This window comes from Ambystoma mexicanum, chromosome 11, assembly GCF_040938575.1.
Source record: "Ambystoma mexicanum isolate Mex_15411 chromosome 11, UKY_AmexF1_1, whole genome shotgun sequence".
Classification (NCBI taxonomy): Eukaryota; Metazoa; Chordata; class Amphibia; order Caudata; family Ambystomatidae; genus Ambystoma; species Ambystoma mexicanum.
Window position 1 is genome coordinate 912979290 of NC_090934.1, and position 22304 is coordinate 913001593.

A 22304-nucleotide genomic window follows, 5' to 3' on the forward strand; every position below is an offset into this window, starting at 1 on the left:
CCACCTACCGGATTCTCCGGATGTCTGCACTCCTTTCTCCATCCCTCCGACTCCCTCTATGCTCTCCATTCCAATGGTGGAGGCACAGATTTATTCCCAGGGGGTCAACTTGATGGGTGATTCCGATCCTCCCCCGGTGGCTGTGGCAATGTTGCGGTTGGCAGAAAGTATACTACGGACGCGTATCCGCAGGTCGTCCCATCGCTTTCTGAATTGCTGTGGGTTGCGGGGTGCGGTCCCCACCGCACTTACCCGCTGTGCCACCAGGGCCCATATGGCCTTCTTGTTCGCAAGTGCCGTCCTGGTCATTTGCGTGGAGAAGACGGCGGCGGCATTCTCCTGGAGGGTCTCTGTAAGCACGGTGAGTTCCTCACGGGAGAAGTGGACCTGCCGCTTGCGGTCGCACGCTTTCTTCGCTACTTTTCCCATTTTTCTTGGTTTCACTAGGGTGGATGACGGGTTGGGATGTGTCTCAGGGTAGTGTTTTTAGTGGTTGTGTTGATTTTGTGGTTTTATAGGTGTACGGCGTGTTGTTTCCCGTTCCGGGCCCATGTTTTCACTTCCGTTTCCGTATATTTACGGTCACCGTACTTTCCGGTTGGCGCTCACTGCGGTGTCCGCTAAGATGGGTGGCGGTATTGCACCTAGGGCGCCGTACGGCGGCGGTGTGGGCCGTTTTGGGGTCATTTCCGCCATCGCGGACTTTGCACTTCCGCCATGCCGTGGTGCTCGTGCCCGATGGGTCGGAATGGGCCGCTCCATCGTGCAATGGCGGAAACGCTATTTACGCTGTGGCGGTCCGGTCAGTCACTTTCCGCCAGGGTCGTAATGAGGGCCATAGTCTCCAAATCCAAGCCAATGTCTTGTAAGATATGTTCACATCTTTCCCTCAGGGCACACAGCTCTACAGAAAGGGTTATATTTTCACCCAGTAGATGGTACAGGGAATCAGGTATAGGGGCCACAATTTTCACAAAGAAGGTCAGACAGCGCCATTGCACCCTCGTCCAAAGTGAGGAAAGACCTACTTTGAATCTTATTGCAGATATAGGCACTGCATTGGGCACGCCGAGTGCTCGCCTCCATATTCTGCCCTCAATTTTATCCAAGATCTTCTTCAGTTTGTTCAGCAATAATTCAAGACCGTATGTCAACTTTGGTACAATTTTGCCTTCAAAAAACATTATTGGTGGTTTGATAGTAAATTGGCCTAATTTGCGTTCGATATTTATAATCTGGGACTCCAAATGCTTGGCCTTACAGAGCAACGCCTTAAGACCAATTTTGTATCTCCTATATGCTCCAAAATTAAAACCTAGATACCTGACACCTTCAGAGAATTTCAGGGCCATCCCTTCAACAGGCTGATTATTCTCAGCCCTCGATTTTTTAAATTCCAGTATTTTAATTTGATTAGGATTAATAATAAACCCATTATCTCTTGCATATTCTGTAAATCTATTAAGAAGCCTTTGCAGACAGATCCTAGTGAGGTCAAAGATAAAAAAAATTGTCTGCATACGCAAGCCTTGTGATTTTTGAGTGTCCAATTTTAGGTGCAATCAATCCTTCCTTAGCCAGGGCATACACAACATCCAACATATATTGATTGAATAGCCAGGGGGCCAGGACACAGCCCTGCCTAACCCCCCGATAAGATGTAATTCTCAGAGATACATCCCCTTTTTTACCGAGGTGGACATGAATCCCACAATTCTCATAGATTCCCCTAATAAGCCTCAGCAATCCCCGGGGTAGCCCCCATTTAGCCAGTTTTGCCCAGAGTTTACTACGGTCTACACAGTCAAATGCGGCCGATAGATCGATAGAGGCCATATATGTGCAACCCTTCGGCCTTCTCCAAGCATCTTCCTGGAGACATTTGAGTACCAACCCATTGATGTTAGTTAAATGGCCCTTCCTGAAACTGGTTTGAAACAAATCCAGGGCATTAGCCCATTCTTCCAAGTGAGAGAGAAGTCGGCATCTATAAGAGAGATTGGCCCATAGTTAGTTGGATCAGCCCTACTACCGCAATTGTATATTGGGATCACATTGGCTGCACTCCAAGAGAGTGGATTTACCCCTATTCAAATGATGCCTTTAAGTTCCAGGAGTCTAAGATTCACCCACATATTACTATTAGCCTTAAAGGTATTGTTTGTAAGGCCATTTGGCCCGGGTGCTCTGGATTTTTTGCATTTGGCTATCAGGGAGTTAATGTCACTAATATCCATACTAGGGGCCAGATGTTACTATCCATAAAGCCAGTTAGCTTTCTCAAAAAACTCAACCCACTGAGGCTCTGAGATAGTGTTTAATTGGGAGACTACACAATTTGGATCCTAACCATTAATAAAATGCCAGAAAGCACTAACCTCAGCCCTAATCAGGACACACAGCATGGTCTCAGCATCCTGTTGCAGTATGATATTCTTTATTGACTTGCAGTAATTTTTATAGGACTGCTTGTTTTTATTGACATATTAATGTCTAGTGCCCTCATCTATACTTAGCTGACGGGCCCCTCTAATATCCCTCCTTATAGATATTTTGGCAGAGGCCAAATCCCCATTATACCAATGTGTGTATCTACCATGACCATTGTTCTTGCTATTAATCCTAGGTAGAATACCTGAGACTGCATCCCCAATAAAAAATTCTGGAACATATTCATATTAAAGTTATACATTTTCCAATCTAGAGTAGATTTATTGAGGGAATCCCTCAGATTATAATTCAGAGTACAATTCAGAGTACAGATGTTAATCTCTGTCCATCGTATTGCATTTCCTGCCACAGACGCGGCAACATGTGGCAGCACTCTACATTCTCTGGTATCCAGGGCACATTGGGGGTGACCTGCTGCTGGAGCAGACCTGCCTCTCTACCAGCTACATGGGTACTGAGGACATCACTGGAGATGAAGGAACTCTGCAGGTGTTTGCTAGCCTCCCCAGTGTTGTGAGAATGAGAACAAGGACCCTATTTTTGTCCCTGAACCCCTGAATTGGGGGTTACAGCAACCTGATGGCTGCCAGAATCCTTGTTTTTTGTTGTTTAACTATTTCGAGCCTTCTTCGAACCACAACAGTCAAACCAAAGGGAGCTGTCTGTGCTTCTTTTGGCACTCTTTCAGCTTTGAAATGCTGCTGCTTGCATATTTGAACAGGTCAATGCTGCTTCATTCCAAGCTGATCCCATTAGCTGTTTGGCTTGAACAAACCTTTCATCGCCTGACCTCGTCTCAAACTACTGGAGCATTGTGTCATGTATCAACCCAAAACCAAAGGTCACCAATGACTCGAACTGGCTTGATATTGAATCGCCTTCTCATCAAACCGCATAGTCGACCATTAGGGTCACAGGTAGGAACCATCCGCAGACATTGGGGGTCATTACGAGTTTGGAGGTAGCCATGGCGGTATTAGCACCATGGCTGCCTCCAAACACTGGTCCGGGTCTGGTGTCACTGAATGGGGACTTACCGGGTCATTCCGACCTTGGGGGACCCGGTAAGTCCCCATTCAGGAAACCATTCCCCATTCCCATTTGAGCCTCCATAGGGCTCAATGGGAATGGGGAAGGTGCTAATAACGGGCCCGCTGATTACGGGCCCGTTATTAGCTCCAAGATCCCTTAACGGGTCCCGCTAAGAACGGCTGTATAGACCAGCTGTTCCTGCTGGGACCCACTAAGGGACCTCGGAATATGGCGGTAGGGCTTAACGGCACTGCCATCCTTAACGGTGCCGTTAAGCCCCTACCGCCATACTCGTAATGACCCCCCTTGACTTCAACAGCTGGAGTCCCACTCTCTGACCCCAACCAGCAGCTATCACATCTCAATCGGACCGATCTTTGAACTGACTCTAGTGAGTCACCTGAACTGCATAGTTTGAATGCTACACTTGAAACGTTTTGATTGACTGCATTGAATCATCTCAATGTCTGCTTGCCACTTGGATCTGCACGACATACTACACCCAAATCTGGTTTGAGCTGCTTGCACGGCACTAAGAAGCCTGTTTCAATGATGTTGAACTGCCAAGGAAGGATAGAAAATATTATTAACTCTTAATTGCGTCCCTACTCCATCCTCGGGCCCTACAGACTGGTTAGGTCATGCCTGCTCTCTTTTCTCACAAAAGGCACAATCTTTTCCCAACATTGCCCTTATTAATTGGATTTCACCCGTTTCATTACCCACCGTGCTGCATTCTTCTATCGTTTGCATATTCATTGTTTCTTTCAATAGGGGCAGGTTGGTGTAGCATTTTTGTATTTAGTTATTTTTGTATATGGTGTGTTTAATTAAAGTAAATATATTTTTATAGAACTTTGTCTGACATTTATTTGTTTTAGACCGTTTTGTGATTTGGGTTGGTACTGCTTCACTTCCACATCCCTCTTAAGAGTATAGACCACCCTCATCCCAGTTATCACAGAAGGAGTTATCTCTCATATCTGTGTCTATTTCAGCTTTATGATTGGGATCACTCTTGTTTTGTAGAAGTATGAGGGCTGAGTAGGCAGTTTAGCCACTACTCATCCTTGTACTCCTGCAGGGCAGAAGCCACTTAGTCACATAAACTATTCTTTCTGATTGGGTGAAGAGTTGTGATAATGAGGAACCATTGCTACACTGGGGTGGGATGCCTGGAGATCAGGTGATGTTGCCTTAAGGGAAAGAATGCTTGGGAAGGGACCACATGTTTCTTGTACATCCTAGATATAGAAATTCACTCCTCTTTTAATGTTTGGTATGAGACCGTGGAGATTTTGAACATCCTTTTCTGCTAGTTTGGTGTTCCCTGGAGATATAGATCATCTCCTATAGGGGTAACAATAGAGAATGTGATACTTTATATCTAAGTGGCATTCTGGACATGGATGGAGAGTCAGACAGCCTCCATTGTTAAGGGATGTCATGTTCATGGAAACATTTTAGTTCAGCTCAGGGAAAAGGGTATCTTAAAATAGAGAATATCGACCTATGGGTTGTGGAACAGGAGGTGGACAACGTCTAATCAAAGGATCTTTCCTAGAATAGTGCTGAGTGGAGTAATGAGCGATGGGGGAGATGTTCTTTGAAGAGTAGAGTACTTCAGGTACTATCTGAAGTGCAGGCTGGAGAGAGACAGTGTTTTCTGTGTCAGCACCCTGTCCCAGAGAGAGCATCCATAGCAGGAATAGACATTATTACTTATTGCAGTTGTCTGTTTCCGACCTGCCCATGCTGTGGCTTCTAGTGGTGTGCTGGCCCAGAGAGGTTGAATTTCTAGTTTAAGTAGAGTGTTTATTTGATTGTGACTGATTTGAAGGAGATGCAGGCAGGCTTTGCCATGATGCATGCTTGAACGGGTAGCCAGGACAGCTCCTTGAGAATGGGGTGATGTTATTCTCCTGTGTTTATGTTGTTGACACCCAACAGTTGGGAGATAATCAGGGCTTAAACAACTGTTTTGAAGCTTTTGGGCTGGGGTAAAAGGCTTAACTTTGCCTCAAAAGGGCATGCCAATGCCATGTTGCTTGGGTCTTCTTCCAAATGTGTATTTTGAAAGACAGGTCACAGTCAAAAATAAAGCCAAGAAATGTTGCATTGGGTGAATGCTGAGGCATGAATCTTTTGAGTTCCATGTCAATTAGCCAATACTGGACTTGGCGTATACTTGCATGGGTTTCCAATGAAAATTAATTCAGTCTTTGTAGGGTTGAGATGTAGTCATGTGCTTGAGATCCAAGTTTGGATCAAGGGCAGACAGTGCTTGAGTCAATCTTTATATATAGTTGTGTGGTAACCAGGGGTGTTGCTAGGTCTGGAAAAGATCAGAGGCTAAGCTAATGTCGGGACTGGCAGGACTCAGGGCTAGCTAGCCTTTTGGTTGTAGCACCTGCGCTTCTATCCGGGGCTACAACCCAAAGACCCGGGGTTATAGCCCCCTCAGCCCCCCCTAGCAACGCCTCTGGTGGTAACTAGGTATTGTTTTATCCTGATGTCAGTGTTGGCAAGACATTGCCCAGAGGATCCATGTCAAAGTTGAAGATGACAGGGTACAGGATAGGGCAACATGGAACTTCACAGCTTGCTGGATGGTATTGAAAACTGTTGGGACCATCTGGATGAGTTGGTCTCTGCTGAATATTTGCAAGGTCAAACATTGTACGATAGTTCCATAGATGCAAATGCACATTATGAGGACGTTAAGGTTTATTAGAATTGAAGTCAGCAGAGAGGACAGGAAGGACGAGTAAGCAGGGGTCACCTTTGACAGGATGTCAAGAGGCATTTTAATACCTTGCATGGTGGTGGCCTAAGTGTTGCATCATAGATGTTAACTATTTGGTTATCCTGTGGGAGATTGTGCTCTGTGATCATTTCATGCAAGTGGATAGGGAAGGTCTTCTCAATCTCTGTGCCAAGAAAGGGTGGAGGCACGATGGGACAATATTTTGCCCTGTTATCCGGTTTGAGTGTGGGATTTTTCACCAGTGGAAATCTGTTCCATTTTCAGTGTTTCTAGAAATGTACCTTGTGTGGGGATGCATTGAAGGCATTGAGCAGTGGTGTGAATGTTTCATCATTAATGTCCATAAAAATGTTAGAGGGGAGAATGTCTTATTTGAGTTTCATTGGTTCGGTGGCTGCAATAGTATTGGTCAGGTCTTCTGGAATAATTGTCCTGAATTCAGACCGTCTTCATTTGCTCGGAGCTTATAAGGGTGGGATTTTCCTGCTGTGTTTGTAGCTGTCAGTGTGCTGCCTTATCTCATCTATCTTGTCTGTGAAGAAGCTGTTGATTCTAGCAGTAGGTTGATGCTGTGCTTCATAGCTTTGGTCGATCACTCTGCTCTTGTTCCATGATGATTTTTGTGCAGTAGTTATCTTTAGTTGTGGTGATGAGTGTCCTGAATGCTGAGTACTTCTAGTTTGTGGATATTCATTAGAGCTTTGCTTTAACTGTGGATGGTGAACATGCTGTCAATTAGTTCCTTTGTGGAGCAAGACATGGAGGGTTTGCATTTATTGTGGATAGGTGTCAGTGGTACATCAGTGTTGGTGGTATCAGTTGGGGTGTGGTTAGGTTTGCTGTACTGGACAATGACATTCTCCAAGGTGTTGGATGTGGAGGCCAAGGTGAAGAGGTTTCCTTAGAGTGCATCCATGGGGAAGTTTGTGTAAAAGCAGTGAGGTTTCTTGATAGGTTTGTGTTGGCACCAATGGGGGAGTGGTGTGTGATGGAGCAGGATCAGTCCAGTACACATATGGGTGCAGGAAACATGTGATAGCTGGAGAGATTGAGTGTGTTGCCCTTGCTGTGGGTTAGTTCTGTGATAAGTTGCTTGATGTCCATGGTGTGAAGCCGTTTGAGTAGGCGGTTTACTTTCCTTTGTGGCTAGGGTGCGTTGCAGGTTAAATTCTCAGTGGAAGATATTAGTTGTGCTGTTAATGGATGCAGTTGAGATGAGGTCTCTGATTTAATTTCAAAATACCTTGTTGGTTGATAAGATGTAAGGTAGCTGCCTGAGTACGTCTGAGCGATAAGTGGCAAGTGAGGAGCCACATGGATGCAGTCCATTATGTCTTTTTAATAATAGTGATTCCTCTGCCAATTTTTCCTTTGCTGCCTTTTGGTTGGATGCAATGACCTGTGGGTATGAGTACATCCAGAATGTGTGCAGAGATGTAGATGAGCTATGTCTCCCTGATAAAGAGGGCCTCTAGGTTGTGTATAATGATGTACAACTGCAGAATGAGCATTGATGAGCATTAGGTTGGGTTTGTGGTTTTGAAGATGTGCTGTAGATAGTGATTAGATGGATGTAGATGAGGTTCTATGGGTTTGAAGTGTGTGGGAGTCAGTATGAGCTTAGTCTTGACATGTGTGGTTGAGGAAATAGGTGTATGATGTGTGACTTCTAGTAGTCCGGGAGGTACAACAGAGATCGACACACTTACATTCACATTGTGCCTTTGAGACGGGAAGTATTTCCCTTTTAGTCGGTGCCCCTTGATGGAAAACCCATCCTTCTATCGGGTACACATGGAGAGAGGGGCTCTTTCTTTTTGGCAGAGTAGTTTATAGACATCAGAAGAGATAAGGGCTAAGTCACGCCCCCCTGTATTTGGACCTGTAACCTGCAGGCAAAACGCAAATGTGTGTGGCATGGGGCTAACTCCCTGAGTTATCTTACTATGAGGATATCAGCAAAAACTCCTTCTAAGAATTACCCAGGAGATGTGATATTGGTTGTAAAGGTTCTGATTTAGGTGGGTTTCTCCCTTTCTTGGAGGCTCCTTGAGCTAGAAAGGATCCCTTTTGAAGAAGTACACTAAATGTTGTGCTCTCCTTCTACACAGTTTTCGGAGGATGGGCAAGCTTATTTACAGGATGGTGTGTAAAGCAGGTGGGCTTCTTGTACTTGTATGGGCTAACATTTACGTCACAAACAAGGGTACACTGCAGATAAGTGCCCTTTCCTTCTAGAATTGTAACTTACAGACTAGACCCCAACTGCTATTTCACAAATGTATAAACATTTCACCTTTGTCGTCACTGAATTATTACCTCCATGGTGGGCTGGGACTACACTTTTGCATCTCCCCCATTGTTTCATTAAAGGAAAGGAAACCTCCACTCCTTATCAGCCTCATTGGCACCATAAGCAAGACTTGACTGCAGGGGGTATTTGCGCTGAACATTAGGATATAAGAATTGAATTATTGTTTTTCTGCGGATTACAGTGCAATTTAAATGTTTCCTGTGTACTTTCACATGGATTACTGAAAGGATATATATATATATATATATATATATATATATATATATAGGTTTATTCCTAGAGCAGCCGTGTCATTCTTTTAAAAAGCACATCAGAAGGAATGTTCAATTTTCCATGTAGCCTATGACAAAGACCTCAAATTTAATATTAAAAAGTCTAATATTATCTCTCTCTGGCTTCAAATTATTCCAAGGTGTACGGCATTTGTGGTTCCATTTTTAACTGATGCTGCTGAAGTATCCTTTAACAAGGGATGCCTTAAGACACGCAGATACATAACTTGGTCCTCGATGGCGGCAAAGAGGATAGGGTTTCTGGATATCCATCATGAATATTCATTAGATCAATTTGCATTCGATAGATCCAAAATGGACCTTGTTTACTTATGTAGTGGTTAAGATAAAGACTCAACAGATGTATAGGCTCACCTGCCAGAGTTGTGGATTTCTACACTATCAAAAGGGGCGAATGATACTTCAAGTCAAATGTGGAGAAAATGGATTTCAAAGGATTAATAAATATTTTGAACAAAAAAGAGGGGACACCGTTGTACCATACACAACCCAACTGGAGACAGTAAAAGGATTCAAGAGTTGAGGGCCTCATCTTGACAGTAAGTCTTCCAGGAAGGATTGAAACCAAATAAGTTCCTCTTCTGATGCACTGGCTACATTCATTAGCCTGGATAGCACGATATTGCAGCCACCTTACAAAAGTACAATGACAGATCCAACATAGCCAAGAAAGATAATTCCCTTCATGGCATAGCCCAGGATATCATGTGAAATGGTGACCAAAGCTGTCTCAGTAGGATTAGCGAGAAATGATCGAATACGAAATGTCCGAAGGAGAAAACATTTTTTTTTTAAATAACGTTTGGTTTTGTCTCCCACAGACATTATGGTCATCCCTCATCCCCTTAGTTAACTCCTGGCGGCACAAATAGAGAAGTGTTCCGCCGCCTCCGCAATCACCCTGTGACGCCGGTTCCCTTCACACACATGGAAGGGAACCTGCGCCACAGGAGCCTTTCCTTTTAAAAAAAATATTTTTAATCACTTTACTTGTCCCCTGCTTTCCTCGCTTCCCTTGATTGACATTTTTTCCATTTGTTTTTTTCCATGTCGTATCCCACATTTTCTCCCGTTCGTTTTTTTTCCCCATACATTTGTACAGATTCCGTTTAAGTTCAATGCAAGAGGAGAAAACTGGATTTAAATGGGTCCAGAAGCTGATATTGTTCCTCATGGTTCTACAATTAATAGAAAAACACCTTTTCACAAATGTTTACAAAACATGGCAATATCACAATAATTATTAAGAACTCGGCAATCCAAAAAGGGTTTCTTTAACAGAGGATACCAGGGAGCCCTTGCAAGAGGGTATTACAAAGCCCTGATTTAGGGACAATTTGATGAAATGGGTAACAAAAGAAATCTTTTCTTTAGCATAGTGATTGACAACAAAGGGCGTTGGGAAACAAATTTCATTAAACTGGGGTTTAAACTGAATAATAAAGAAGCACCGTCTGTGATAGAATCTGGCAGGACATCAAGAGGGGGTAGTATTTGAGAGGAAAAGGGATCCATGGTGGGATCCTGCATACCAAATCTTTGCAAAAAAGGGGCAGGCTCCTCTGAGGGTGGGAGTATGTGTGGTGGGATGAGAGTGAGCAGGGCACATACCCTTGAAGGCATAATGAGCTGGGTGCTATATCTGTTAAAGGTTTAAAAAGTGAATTGGATAATTATTCCCTGATACATGCAGATGGGCCTCTCAGTGCTTTGGCCTTTGCTTATGCTTAGTAACTGCATTTGGGGTGCTCAGTGCTTTGGCATTCTACTATGCCTGCATAATGCAGGTGGGTTTGGTCAGACACACTGCCAACTTTTTACACCCCCACTCAAACACAAATTATTTGCCACCACCCCAAATACATTCAAAGCAAAATACCTAAATCTACCTAGGCCCTATCATCGATTTAAGTCTAGTCTAACCTGCCATATTCTTGCTATGCACCGCTTCCCTTATAAGCCTGAACTGCTCCTGCTCTTCAACTGTCCCAGAGTTTTTTCCTGCCACCATAGACGCATGGTCGAACCCAGTAGATCTTCATAAATTGAGGAGCTTGGGGAAACATGTCAAATGAAACCAAAACGTTTGACCTGGTCGGAAACCTACAAATTGTGTGTGTTCGAGTTTTGCTCAAAGCATCCCGTCCATGCCTATATATTACTACTGCAAACCTAAAATGTTAAATTCAGAGCCGGACTAAACCAGTGCACTTCTCACGGGACAGGAAACCATCATTTAAAATACCAAGTTAAACTTCTCAATGCAGGAGAGAAACAAGTACATCTCACAAAGGATGGGACACCATTTCCTCCACAATATCAAAGCATTACTCACCAGATGCTCCTTTCTGATGGAAATCCACACTGAATTCCAAATGAACTGCTGCCTTTTTACCCATTAACCCGTCAATGGAACGATAATCAATGAAAAATGCATTCTCCAGCTGCACTTGGAGATCAGCACTCTAAGTGTTCTTTAGTATCACAGCCCATCTCCTAAACAGATGCAGCTCTGAGACCACCACCATCCAGGTCAGCGAGGAAGCACACCTCAGTATGAACAACGACTCTACTGAATTTGACACAATCAAACATAATAAACTGCTCAATACTCAACAACCTATTAACAACCATGGGATACAATGCCTGGGTCCTTCACTGGATTAATCCCTACTCCAAAATAAACAGCAGTTTATCCAAGTGGGAACCTACCTTTCCCAGTGAAACCTGGTGCCTCATTCCGGGTTTGGTGGTAAATATGCTGAATTACCACCAAACACATCTACTGTTAGCATCACTCGGTCCTGTGGGTTTACTATATGATTCCGAGTAGTGGAAGATAGATGACAATCCCCATTTATGGGGTCTTTAGGCCGGCATATGGATTTTGGCAGAATTACCTTGAGCAGTAATTCAGCAACAGTAATTCCCCTGTCTTTTTACATTAAAGTAGAGGATTTACCTCTAGCTTGATGCTGGATTTAAATCCTTCACTTAAAGGGGAAACTCGTAATGCGGCAGTATGGTAAAAACAACAGTAAGTACGTTAATGCCAAACAAAGTGGTGGTAATGCAATTACTGACACTTTTTTATTACAACACTAAACTCGTAATGAGCCCAACCAGTGTCTTGTGGAGTGTCATGAGGCACTCTCCTCTCCCCAGTCACCTTAAATCCCTTCATGAAGGCACCTGGTTTACAAAATCCACTATTATGCAGATGATACAGAGCTCCACCTTGAGGTCAACTGTGTCAATGGCATCCACTGGCAGAATACTGTTTCTCCCTTACTTAAGCTGGCATGTCAATTGCCTACCTGAAACTCATTCTGATAACGACAGATTTCATCCTACTTGGTGGAACCGAAAAAGTGCACCTAAGTCGAAAACTGAGTGACAGAGGTGATGTGCAGCTGGATGGCTTCTCTTGACTAATCACCTTCAGCACATTGCTTGATGGTCATCATTGACTGTAATCTTAATTCCAAAACAAGCATTGCAAAATAGGCACCAAAACCCTGGTCCAGCTCACATTCCTAAAGAGAAAAATCCCCCTATCCTCCTTTCAGACCTTAGTAGGCTAAAAACCTCAGGGTCATTTTCAACTCCACACTTTCCTTCTCTCTTCACATCTCTGGCGTCTCTAAGAAGTGACACTACCAGCTGAACCTCCTCTGAGGTATTCTTCCTTTCCTCTCCTTACCCCAGAAGCTCACTGTCTCTAGAGCTCTGGTTCGCTCTAGGCTGGACTACAGCAACAGCCTCTTTCTAAATCTACCTGCCTCTACTCTCCGCCCTCTGCAACTCATCCAGAACAGGACTGCGAGACTTGTCTTTGGTCTCAAGCCCAGGGATCATATCTCTCCAGGACTGAAATCTCTGCATTGCCACAAGGCTTTCTGGGGCCTGAGGCCTCAATACCTTCAACTCTCTCTTCCTAAATATCTACCTTCTCGAGCTCTTCATGAGTTGGTGGTCGATCTCTTTCTTCTGCTGGGGCCTCCCTCTGGAACAGCCTCCCTGCCTCTCTGCAACTTGAGGAGAACCATCTCTGGTTCTGGAAGCACCTCAAGACCTTCCTCTTTGCTTCTGCTTTCTCTCCTTCTCTCCCCTGTTGATCTCCGTGCTCAAATTGAAACTGCACTGGTTACCTGGCTACCCTCTGATCTCAGGCCCAGGTCCCTTCCCCACCAGTTGTACACCTACACTGCCCCCCTTGCAACCTTTGCAATCGGGGACTGTTTCTGAATCGCTACAGACCCCTACCAGCACTTGACACCTGATGTCTGCACTTACCCTTGCACTTGCCACCAGCTGGCCACACTTTTTATTTATTGTCTTTATTTATTATACTGTAATCCTATGTACTGCACTGCCCGCCCCTTTCATCCCCGCACTTTTCCCTTCCCCACTCCCCTGCACTTGCGCAAACTCAATGTCACCTGGCCTAGTAAGATCGGTGTCTCTGGCTTTCCTCTGTTCCCCCTTCCTTGCCTCACTGCGCCTTGAAACACTTGTGTATGGGGGCGTTATAAATGCCATATCATATCATATCATACCATGCAGTTGTGCTCATCTCTCTGACTGGTGCAATGCCACCCTTACTAGTATTCCATATGAAACACTAGCCCAGCTTTAATCTATCTATGACACCAATCGCATTAAAGATGCTCTCCATCACCTACAAAGCACAGAGGACTAATACACCATCATCCATGGATGGCAAAGTAACTATCTCAGGGCACCAATGCAACCCAAAAAAAAAGCCATCTCCAGATTGGAATCCAAGAAGTGAAACACACCAAAGAAAACTAGATAGAAACTATTCCGAATTTATGTTTGCATGCTCTGGAGTAACAAACCCACAGAAATCAGACTGCCATACTAATTCAAAGACTGAAAGGGGAGAATTGCAGCACTAAAACACTGACACATATGCACTTCACAAAGGACATTTCATATCCACTGCAGCACTGAAAGGTGAAGTAAACTGCACATTAGCCGGTAAGGTAGCTCAGTGGGTTGAGCTCTCACTGCTGCAATCTGTGTGTGATATGCAGCTCACAGGTGCAAATCCTGGCCAGGTCAACTCAGCATTTTAGCCTTCCTTGGTCGATAAATTATATTGTATCTAAATATGTTCTATGTGAAAGTGCTATAATATAATAAAAGATAAATCTTTATTGTGGTTTTGTTCAATCAAGAACTTTACACACACATTCAACATTCATCAATCCATCAAAGTAATATAACATTAAACATCAACAAAAAGACAGTAACAATACCTTAAGATCAGAATAAAACGTATATTGCACAAGACTTACAACTTAAACAACTTAAAAAACACATAAAATCCATATAGATATTTGTGTGTAGATCATCATCTGTTCTGAGAAACATAACATTACATTCATGTTTTGTTTATTTATTGATTTGTCTCCACCATGAGGTCCTGAAGAAGATGTCATGTTACAGCAGTCTCCACGGGATACCAAAGGTACCTCCGAGACCCCAAAGGGTGGCCTAACAGACATGCAAAGATGCGATTTAGGTGGATTATCAGTACAATATTATCAGTACAATCATTTGTCATATGGTAATCGTAAAAATATATACACATTAAAACATTAAAACGATAAGACTTGTCAAACGCAGCACTCAGACTAACAGCGTGTAGAGTGGAGAGATCAGGCTCAATTATTTTGGTTGTAGGTGAAAGGGTCGACTGCTATTGATTCGAATGCAATATTTTAGTCAAAAGAACCGGAAAAAAATAGGTTGAATGTTTTTATTTTATTATTTTTTTGGGGGGGGCGTCCCTCCTCCAAACCCCTGTTTTTGGTGTAAAAAACACTTTTTTTCCTATACGGAAGCCAAAAAATAAAAATACATTTTAAAAAAGGCATTCAACCTTTTTTTCCGGTCCTTTTGTTTCGAAACTATTGTAATTCGAAACAATGTATTCAACCCTTTGACTGGACACCATTATTTTCATACGCTTAAGCATCAGATGCCATTTGGAGGTGTTAGTGGGATGCATGTTCAACAGACGTCAGTTTAATGATATGGTAAATGGCTACATTACATCACATTAACCTCCCAACCTTCTTTCGTTCATCCAGTGTGGCCAATAACATTCCGTTATATATTATCCATCACACGCAGCCTTCACTAAATGAGAAGTGTTTGTACTAAACAAATCACTCAAAGCTAGCTGGGTAAAGGATTAGACAAAATACACCTCTTTAGCCTGGCAGAGTTTGTGCATGGCGCTATACTTGAAGGAGTGCAATTTGCAAAGCGATGGAATCAGTGTTCATGCAGCAATCCCAAAAAGAGTCTGTATGGATAGCCTCATAACTGTGTACCAAGCTCCCAAAATTGTACATTTATAAGTCACCCAACTTCACTCACTGGGGGAGCACGTGTCTGGCCATTTCAGGCTTGTCAGTGAGAATGCAAATACGACAATATCTATTCTCGGCCGAAAGGCCCTGTCGAGAACATGTTATTGTGTGCACTGGTAACTGATTAGAGCACAATTTTAGCATACAGGTCCTAATAGCTGGTTCTGGGCAAAGCATTACATAAGGTTGCATTTTGCGGTAACGGTGGACCACATGGGACACTGCTTCATATCCTTTTAAGTTAGCCAGGTGGGTGTAGTTCCCACACCAATCCCACCTGTTAATTTCTTTTCGAAAAATACGTTCTATGTGAAAGCGCTATATATATAACACATCCGTATCATTGCATCTCCACTGCAATAACCAATGGTTTTACTCAGTGTAGGGCTAATTCAAATGCATCTCACAAAGGGCAAGACACCATACCTGCAGTGCTGAAAATTGACCCACATTGCAGACCTGAAACAAGTCCCCCTCAAATAGGACATTATCACAAATATGATGCTTAATGATCGCTTTCCCAGCAAAACTAAAACAAGTCCACCTGGGGTAGGGAAAGGTACCAACACTATAACGACTGAAAGGTGACACTGATTGCACCACTTAGATAATTACACTTCACAAGGCACATCCCACTACCACAACAAGGCTGAAGGATGACTCCCACCACAGGAATGATACACATGTACCTCACAAAAGACAAAGCCACTGCTGGGTAACCAACATTACAATACTCAAACAAATGCACCACGCAGAAAACTGGGCACTACCACTGATCTATTATAATGTATCCATTATTTTAGGACGACACAAGTGCACCTCATATACAGAACCAAGAAGCCAGGCCATTTTGATTACTGCACTTTACATTTGCATAGCTCTCATGAGACACTGGTTGGACTAGTCATTTTCCCTCTTGCCCTAGCCCTGCCCCTCACATTCTTATTTCTTATAGAATCACTTCAGACTTGTGTGCATAGCCTGCTTATGTTTTGGCTATCAGGTCTTATTGAGCAATGCCAATTGGATCTGGTTTTGCTCAGGCACACCTAGAGACAAAGGACAGGGTAGTTTCGAGCTCCTCCCTCACTTCCTGCCTTTCCAGACACACTGGAACCTGGGTGTGCTTTAGGGCTGAAGCCCGCCAAAGTAAAAAATACACAAATGACTCAAACTTGATGTAAACAACAGATTAAAAGCCCAGAAGAAGCTAAGTAACATTAATGGCAAAAAAAGAAGACATGGGCCATTTTGAGAAAATGGTCACCCTTGGGTGCAGCACTGCAGCTGAGGTATCAGCCTGCAGATACATGTCACTAGACAGAAAAAAAGGAAACCGCTGCCACCAGCCATTCAAGTGAGTTAGTGTAATAAAATGTTACATGAGGAATGGGTTAAAGGAATTACTATGTAACCCCCCCAGCACTCCATGTAGGGTGGTGTGTGCTGCACCCAGAAAGTAAAGGTAAGTAAGCCAAGGGTCATCTTACTATTTTTGGGAATATTAGTTCACTTAAGAAAATGTAGTTACACATTAAGAGATGTCCTGGACTTCTCGGTGGCACTGCCCAAAATGTGCTGTGTGTCACAATGCAAAAGCCACCACATTGCTTCCTGTATGCCTCAAAACCTGACATGCATACGCTCTGCTCCAGCGTTCCCCTTGCAGGAATGCTGAATTATGGTTTTCGAAGTATCCCCTACAACGAAATATAATTCATTGACACCCCCAAAATGACATTCACACCTTTCCAGCCTTCACCACCACTTTATGAAACATCAACGTTACCACTATGCCAACATGCCTCTCGGGAACCTTATATGTCATGACATAAATGCTCATGCCTCCTTCTCGGCCAGAAGTAGCCTGCTCTTGTACCAAACAATACAAGGGACATATACTTACTGCAATACAGTTGTCAGGATTGAAGTCGGGACAATTCATCTCTACTGTGGAAAGGGCCAGCTGGCCATTGCTGTTAATGCATTTATACAGTGTACAGTTGTTGCCTGGTTCCTGATAGTTCGAATTAGGCTATGGAAAGAGACAGAGAGGAAACTGTTTCATAGAAAGCATATGCACAGATCAACGAACTAACAGGCAGCCATAATCGTTTCCTTAAGAAAAGGGAGTTGGACATTTGTGAAGAGGATGCTTTCCCAGAAGGGTATTTTAGCAGTTTTCTTTGCCAGCCATACATGCGCCATTATCACCAAGGAAAAGGCATGCACTGTCTGGATAAGATTATATTAGGCATACCATTTCTTTGTAGGTTTATGGGCAGCTTTATGGTCATGTTTAATGCACTTCTCACTACTAGTTTTGCACATTCCTACATACAATGTGACATGTCTTGGCAGTAATCAGTTCGTATTGATGTATCAATACACAGATAAAGGTAATGTGCCTACTGACCGCCCAATATTTCAAGGAGAATTTGAGTAATTGATTAAGACCAGGACTGAGTAAAGGCAGACCTTGCTCTTTTAAATCAAAATCTCATGTTGGTTATAAGACTACCTGGATAGGTTGACTGGATGAGAAAAGACTGCTATGACAGTAGCTTCTAGGGGATTTTTGGTGATGGAGATTGATGGAGAAGGAATAGGAGGGATTCACTTTGCCTATTCTTATGATTGGTCTCAGGTAAAATCCATACTCATTCTGGCATAACTACCTTTGCTTACACCAAAACATGTTCTTTGCTACACGTTTACCATCTCAGTATCAGCTCATACTTTGAGAAAGTATTTCTCTGTTGAGAGAAGACTGATGCAAGAGTTGGTGAGCGGCAATCGCCAAGGCTTTTAGCAAGGTCTTCTTTCATATTTGTAAATACTGCAGGCAGTAAATATTCATGATTATGGGAGGAAATATATTGTCAATCAAACTTTTTGCTCCACCATGGTAGGATCCCGCTGTGACTTCCACCTTGGGATGAACACATACCTTGAGTAGAGAAGCCTCGTCACCATTGGCAGTTCAGAGGGAGATAACCCTGCTACTACAGCTCTACAACAGATTTGAGAGCTAGTGACACAGTGATGTGGAAAGGAAAGAAGGATGATGGCAACATCTTCACTGCTCGTTCTTGTAAATCTATACATGTATCAAATAGTCCTGCTGTGCCCACCAACGGCTAAGCAGATTCATCTTCGGGGCTTCAGAAGGTATTGTGAATATCTGCTCTCTAATAGCTGTTGGATAGGGTGGAATGCACCAAATTCTGCAGAATTGCATTTATGAATGATAGAGAATTTTCTTAAAATGATATAGGGAGAATTCCGGGCCACTTTTAAGACATATGAGAACTACCCGATAACTGCTAAGAACACCATGTGTCACCACGTCTGAACTCAGGGCTTGAATGAAGAGCGCAGCAGAGATGTTGGTGAAATTGTTCAAGTGGGTAGCATGTGGTGAAACGGAAGGTCTTAGGGCTCATCTTGTCTATCCTAGATTTTAAGATTGGAGCAACATGCTGGAGGCATTTGAAACTGTGAATCTGATTTTCCTCAAAACAGCCTTCTACTTGACGAAGCGGGTTGAGGAGTCCCAGACTGATGCTTCTAGAGGTGTTACAGTAATATTGATTCTCAGAGACCAAGATGACCAATACTATTTATGAAGAAGAGGACATGGGTGGTATGCAAGTCATGGTGGTACAGCAATATTGATTCTAAGAGACCAAGATGACCAATACTATTTATGAAGAAGAGGACATGGGTGGTATGCAAGTCATTGGCTGGACTGGCGATGAGGACAGCAGCGTGGAACCCTAATGGAAGGGTTGGAAAACCATTACAAATAGAATAAATTGGCACATTAATTGCTCTTTGTGTAATTGATTACATCGTTGACCCCACTACACACACAGTTATTTATAGGACAGTGTAATCTCTAAACCATTTCGTTAATGACAATCATTGACTTTTTTGGGGGACGTTAGTGGTAAATGTTACACACTTGAAAATAAAACCTTTCTATTCATGCATTTTATGTTGCGCAATCTTTGCTAGGTGGTTAAACGTGAAAAAACAATTCAACAAACTTATTAAGAAATATGTTCATATTTTCACATAATTAATAAGAAAAGAAGGGGTAATGTCCAGTACCTGAATAGTGATAATACCAGATGGGAAAGACACTGCACATGCCGTTTGTTTGCACACTCCACAGCAGCGCCCTACAGCATCCACATATGTGAAGCCCTGTGAGGGAGACATTAAAGTTCAGCCACACTGAAGTCTAAATGGATATATTGAATACAATATGTTTGAACAAAAACGGCAGTTTCATCAAAGGAATAATTTGTCAACTACTGTACAATGAGAGAACCGTTTCCAAAGTAGGTTAAAAGCCATTGTGCTAAAGAAATCCTATCAGAAAAAAAAGAAGAAAAAAAACATTTAATATCAGAGAAGTAACAGAATTAACCTGTTAATGACATGATAGGGTGGTAGATAGGTCATTGGACAAAACATGTGTTCTTCAGTGGTCTTGGGAATAAAGACTGTTATGTGCGGCTGAGCACTTCAGTTATGATTAGAGACCAAAACACCCACAGGAAGAGCGCGTCTGGTGTCAGTGATAGGATGATAGGCTCCTATTCTATTCAGCGATTGTGCCGAGGTTTGTCACAAAGGAGCTGGGACTAGCAAATTAGAGCAATGAAGATGGCATTTGATTTAAATCAAGATTAAAGTAAAAAATAAATAGGCTCATTTTAGCATAATGAGGTAATGAGGTAATATTCTGAGGCTGTGCATTCGTTTGATAAGATGGGTGATTGAAACATAGCGCTCACTCTATCAATAAAGGAAGAACAGTGCTCTGAGTCAAGTTTTTCTCCATGCCTTTGGATGTAGTCTGGTTTCTATTGCCCTCCTTTAAAAACAGGAATCCTCCGACTTGCCTATTGGAAGTGGTGTTTGAGAAATAAGTTCTAGTTTCCAGTAAGGTGGTTCAAGAAACAGCGTAACACCTTATTCACAACAATTAATACAAATGTCTCCATAATGGTAGGTTTTAAAGTTGTTAGTCACTCAGAATAGTTATCTCGTTACATGGGTAGTGTTAAACAGTGAAATTCATAAGTTTTCCTGTTGCGTTATATTGAGACCACCCTTAACCTGGGGAGTTCCTTCCCACCCCCAAACAAGGAGCTAAGCAATACTTGGTTAAGCATTTTAGCACTGGCCTTACTGAAGGCTTATATAGAGCCACCTAAATCTCCCCACTGTTCCCACAGTGAACCAGGAACCAGTCCTGGGTAAATATATATTTATTTTAATTATAAGCTCAATGAATAATAATGTATTCAATCACAGCAACCACACTATTTGTGGCAGAAAACACAGCTTCAATTACAAAACACACTTTTTACATGTACTTTTGTCTCACCAACATTGAACGCATGCTAAGAAAACTGGTCAAAACTCTTTTCCCATGAATCCCATTGTATGTCAAATTTCAATAATGGTAATATGGCACAATGCTAGAACATAATCTTCAACATTACTGGCTAAGAGGTTTAGTATTAAAACAAAAGCACCATTTTTGTTTTGTGAAAACTAGGTCACCTTCAAGGCTTGGTATATGGAGTTCCCTGCGCACTCAAAATGCTTGAAGATTAAATTACAGATTTGTAAAATGCATACGGCAAATAGGACTTCACCAGCATTTAGCTTGAGAATAGATACATGGCTAATACAAAATAAAAAAAACAAGCCATTACTCCTTTAGTAATTTTTGGCAGCTGTCCCCTGGTAACCTTTTTGCAGTTCTCACATTTTCCATGGCGCAAGACCTTTTTACCTACTAAGCCCCTGCACTGGACAGTAAACATTAGGCGGTGCTAACTTATGATCTCACAACCGAGATTGGACATTTACATTTCTCTGCACCCCCAAGTCCAGCCTCTCTCTAAGGATTGGTTTAGTTGTCAAGAACAGAAATATTGCAACTCCCATTTCAAATTCCACTTCTTTTCTCATGTCAACTTTTTGGCAAACAGTACCTTCATGGCAAAACGTGGTAATATATCAATAAATGCCATATGTAAATATATATATTCCACTTCAGCTAATCATGGTGGATTTTATAAAATGGGAGCTGGGTTTGCAGAACGTTGCACGGGTGTGTGGAAATTTCTTGCCATTTGTACAAAAAGTATAATAGTTATGAACATGCAATCTAGTCTCCAGATACCTAATTTTGCCCTCCACCAGCTTGACAATTCTTAAATTTGGGACATTTTCAGAGAAGCCAGAAACACATTTTAGCTTGCTACTGCAATTCCATAAGTCACATGTCGATAAATGATATTTCAACAAAATGGCCTTGAAATTATGTTGAAAATGGCATATAAATGGATGCTGTGTGACTTATTGTTGCTGAGAAAATCACTAGTCATGAAAGTCCATTTAAATTAATGGGAAATCTTCACATGTATGCAAATCTTAGTTCTCATTCCTGCATGGTCAGTTTCCTTTCTTGGGCAGCATGTGAAAAAAGCCTCCTGGTTTGTGCTTTTTAAGGCAGGGATAAAAGCCATTCACCTCTTTGTTGTTTGAAGTTGGTGTGCTGCAGGTATTAAATAGTTTGATTGCATCGGCCACATAGAGATCTCACATTGCAGATAAGGAGCCAGGCCAGCCCTGTCATGTTATCTGAAGTTGACCAACATTTTGATCGCAAAACCTTCTATTCTTATCTTTTATATCAGTGGATGTATTATTTCTTTGCAAATAGCATTGTTTTTTAAATGTGACAGCTGAAAGTACAGTCTCGGGAGGATAGCTCAGCGCCAACGTGCTTGCCTTGAAAGCAAGATGACACAGAGCAACACAGGTTGGATCGCCGGGTCCGCGCTTAGAAACCTCTGGGTATTAAGCGCATTATAAATAGCCTATCATATCATCAACATCATATCATACAGGGCTGTTTATTTTAGTAATTCATAAAGTATATTTGTAATGGTCTGCTGTCTGTTTTTATGATGAAAAGTGGGTCTGTGTTGTTACACTTCACTGTCATA

General features: G+C 42.5%; 1 protein-coding gene across 1 annotated transcript in view; it reads right to left on the reverse strand.

Moving 5' to 3' along the window:
• LOC138503906 (mucin-5B-like) overlaps positions 1–22304 on the reverse strand; it is a 447355-nt gene that overhangs the window by 16096 nt on the left and 408955 nt on the right. The window contains exons 41-42 of the mRNA XM_069623991.1: positions 19381–19476; positions 17171–17299 (exon numbers count right to left, since the gene is read on the reverse strand). Coding sequence (XP_069480092.1) covers positions 17171–17299; positions 19381–19476 — 225 coding nt within the window. The remainder of the gene's footprint in view (positions 1–17170; positions 17300–19380; positions 19477–22304) is intronic.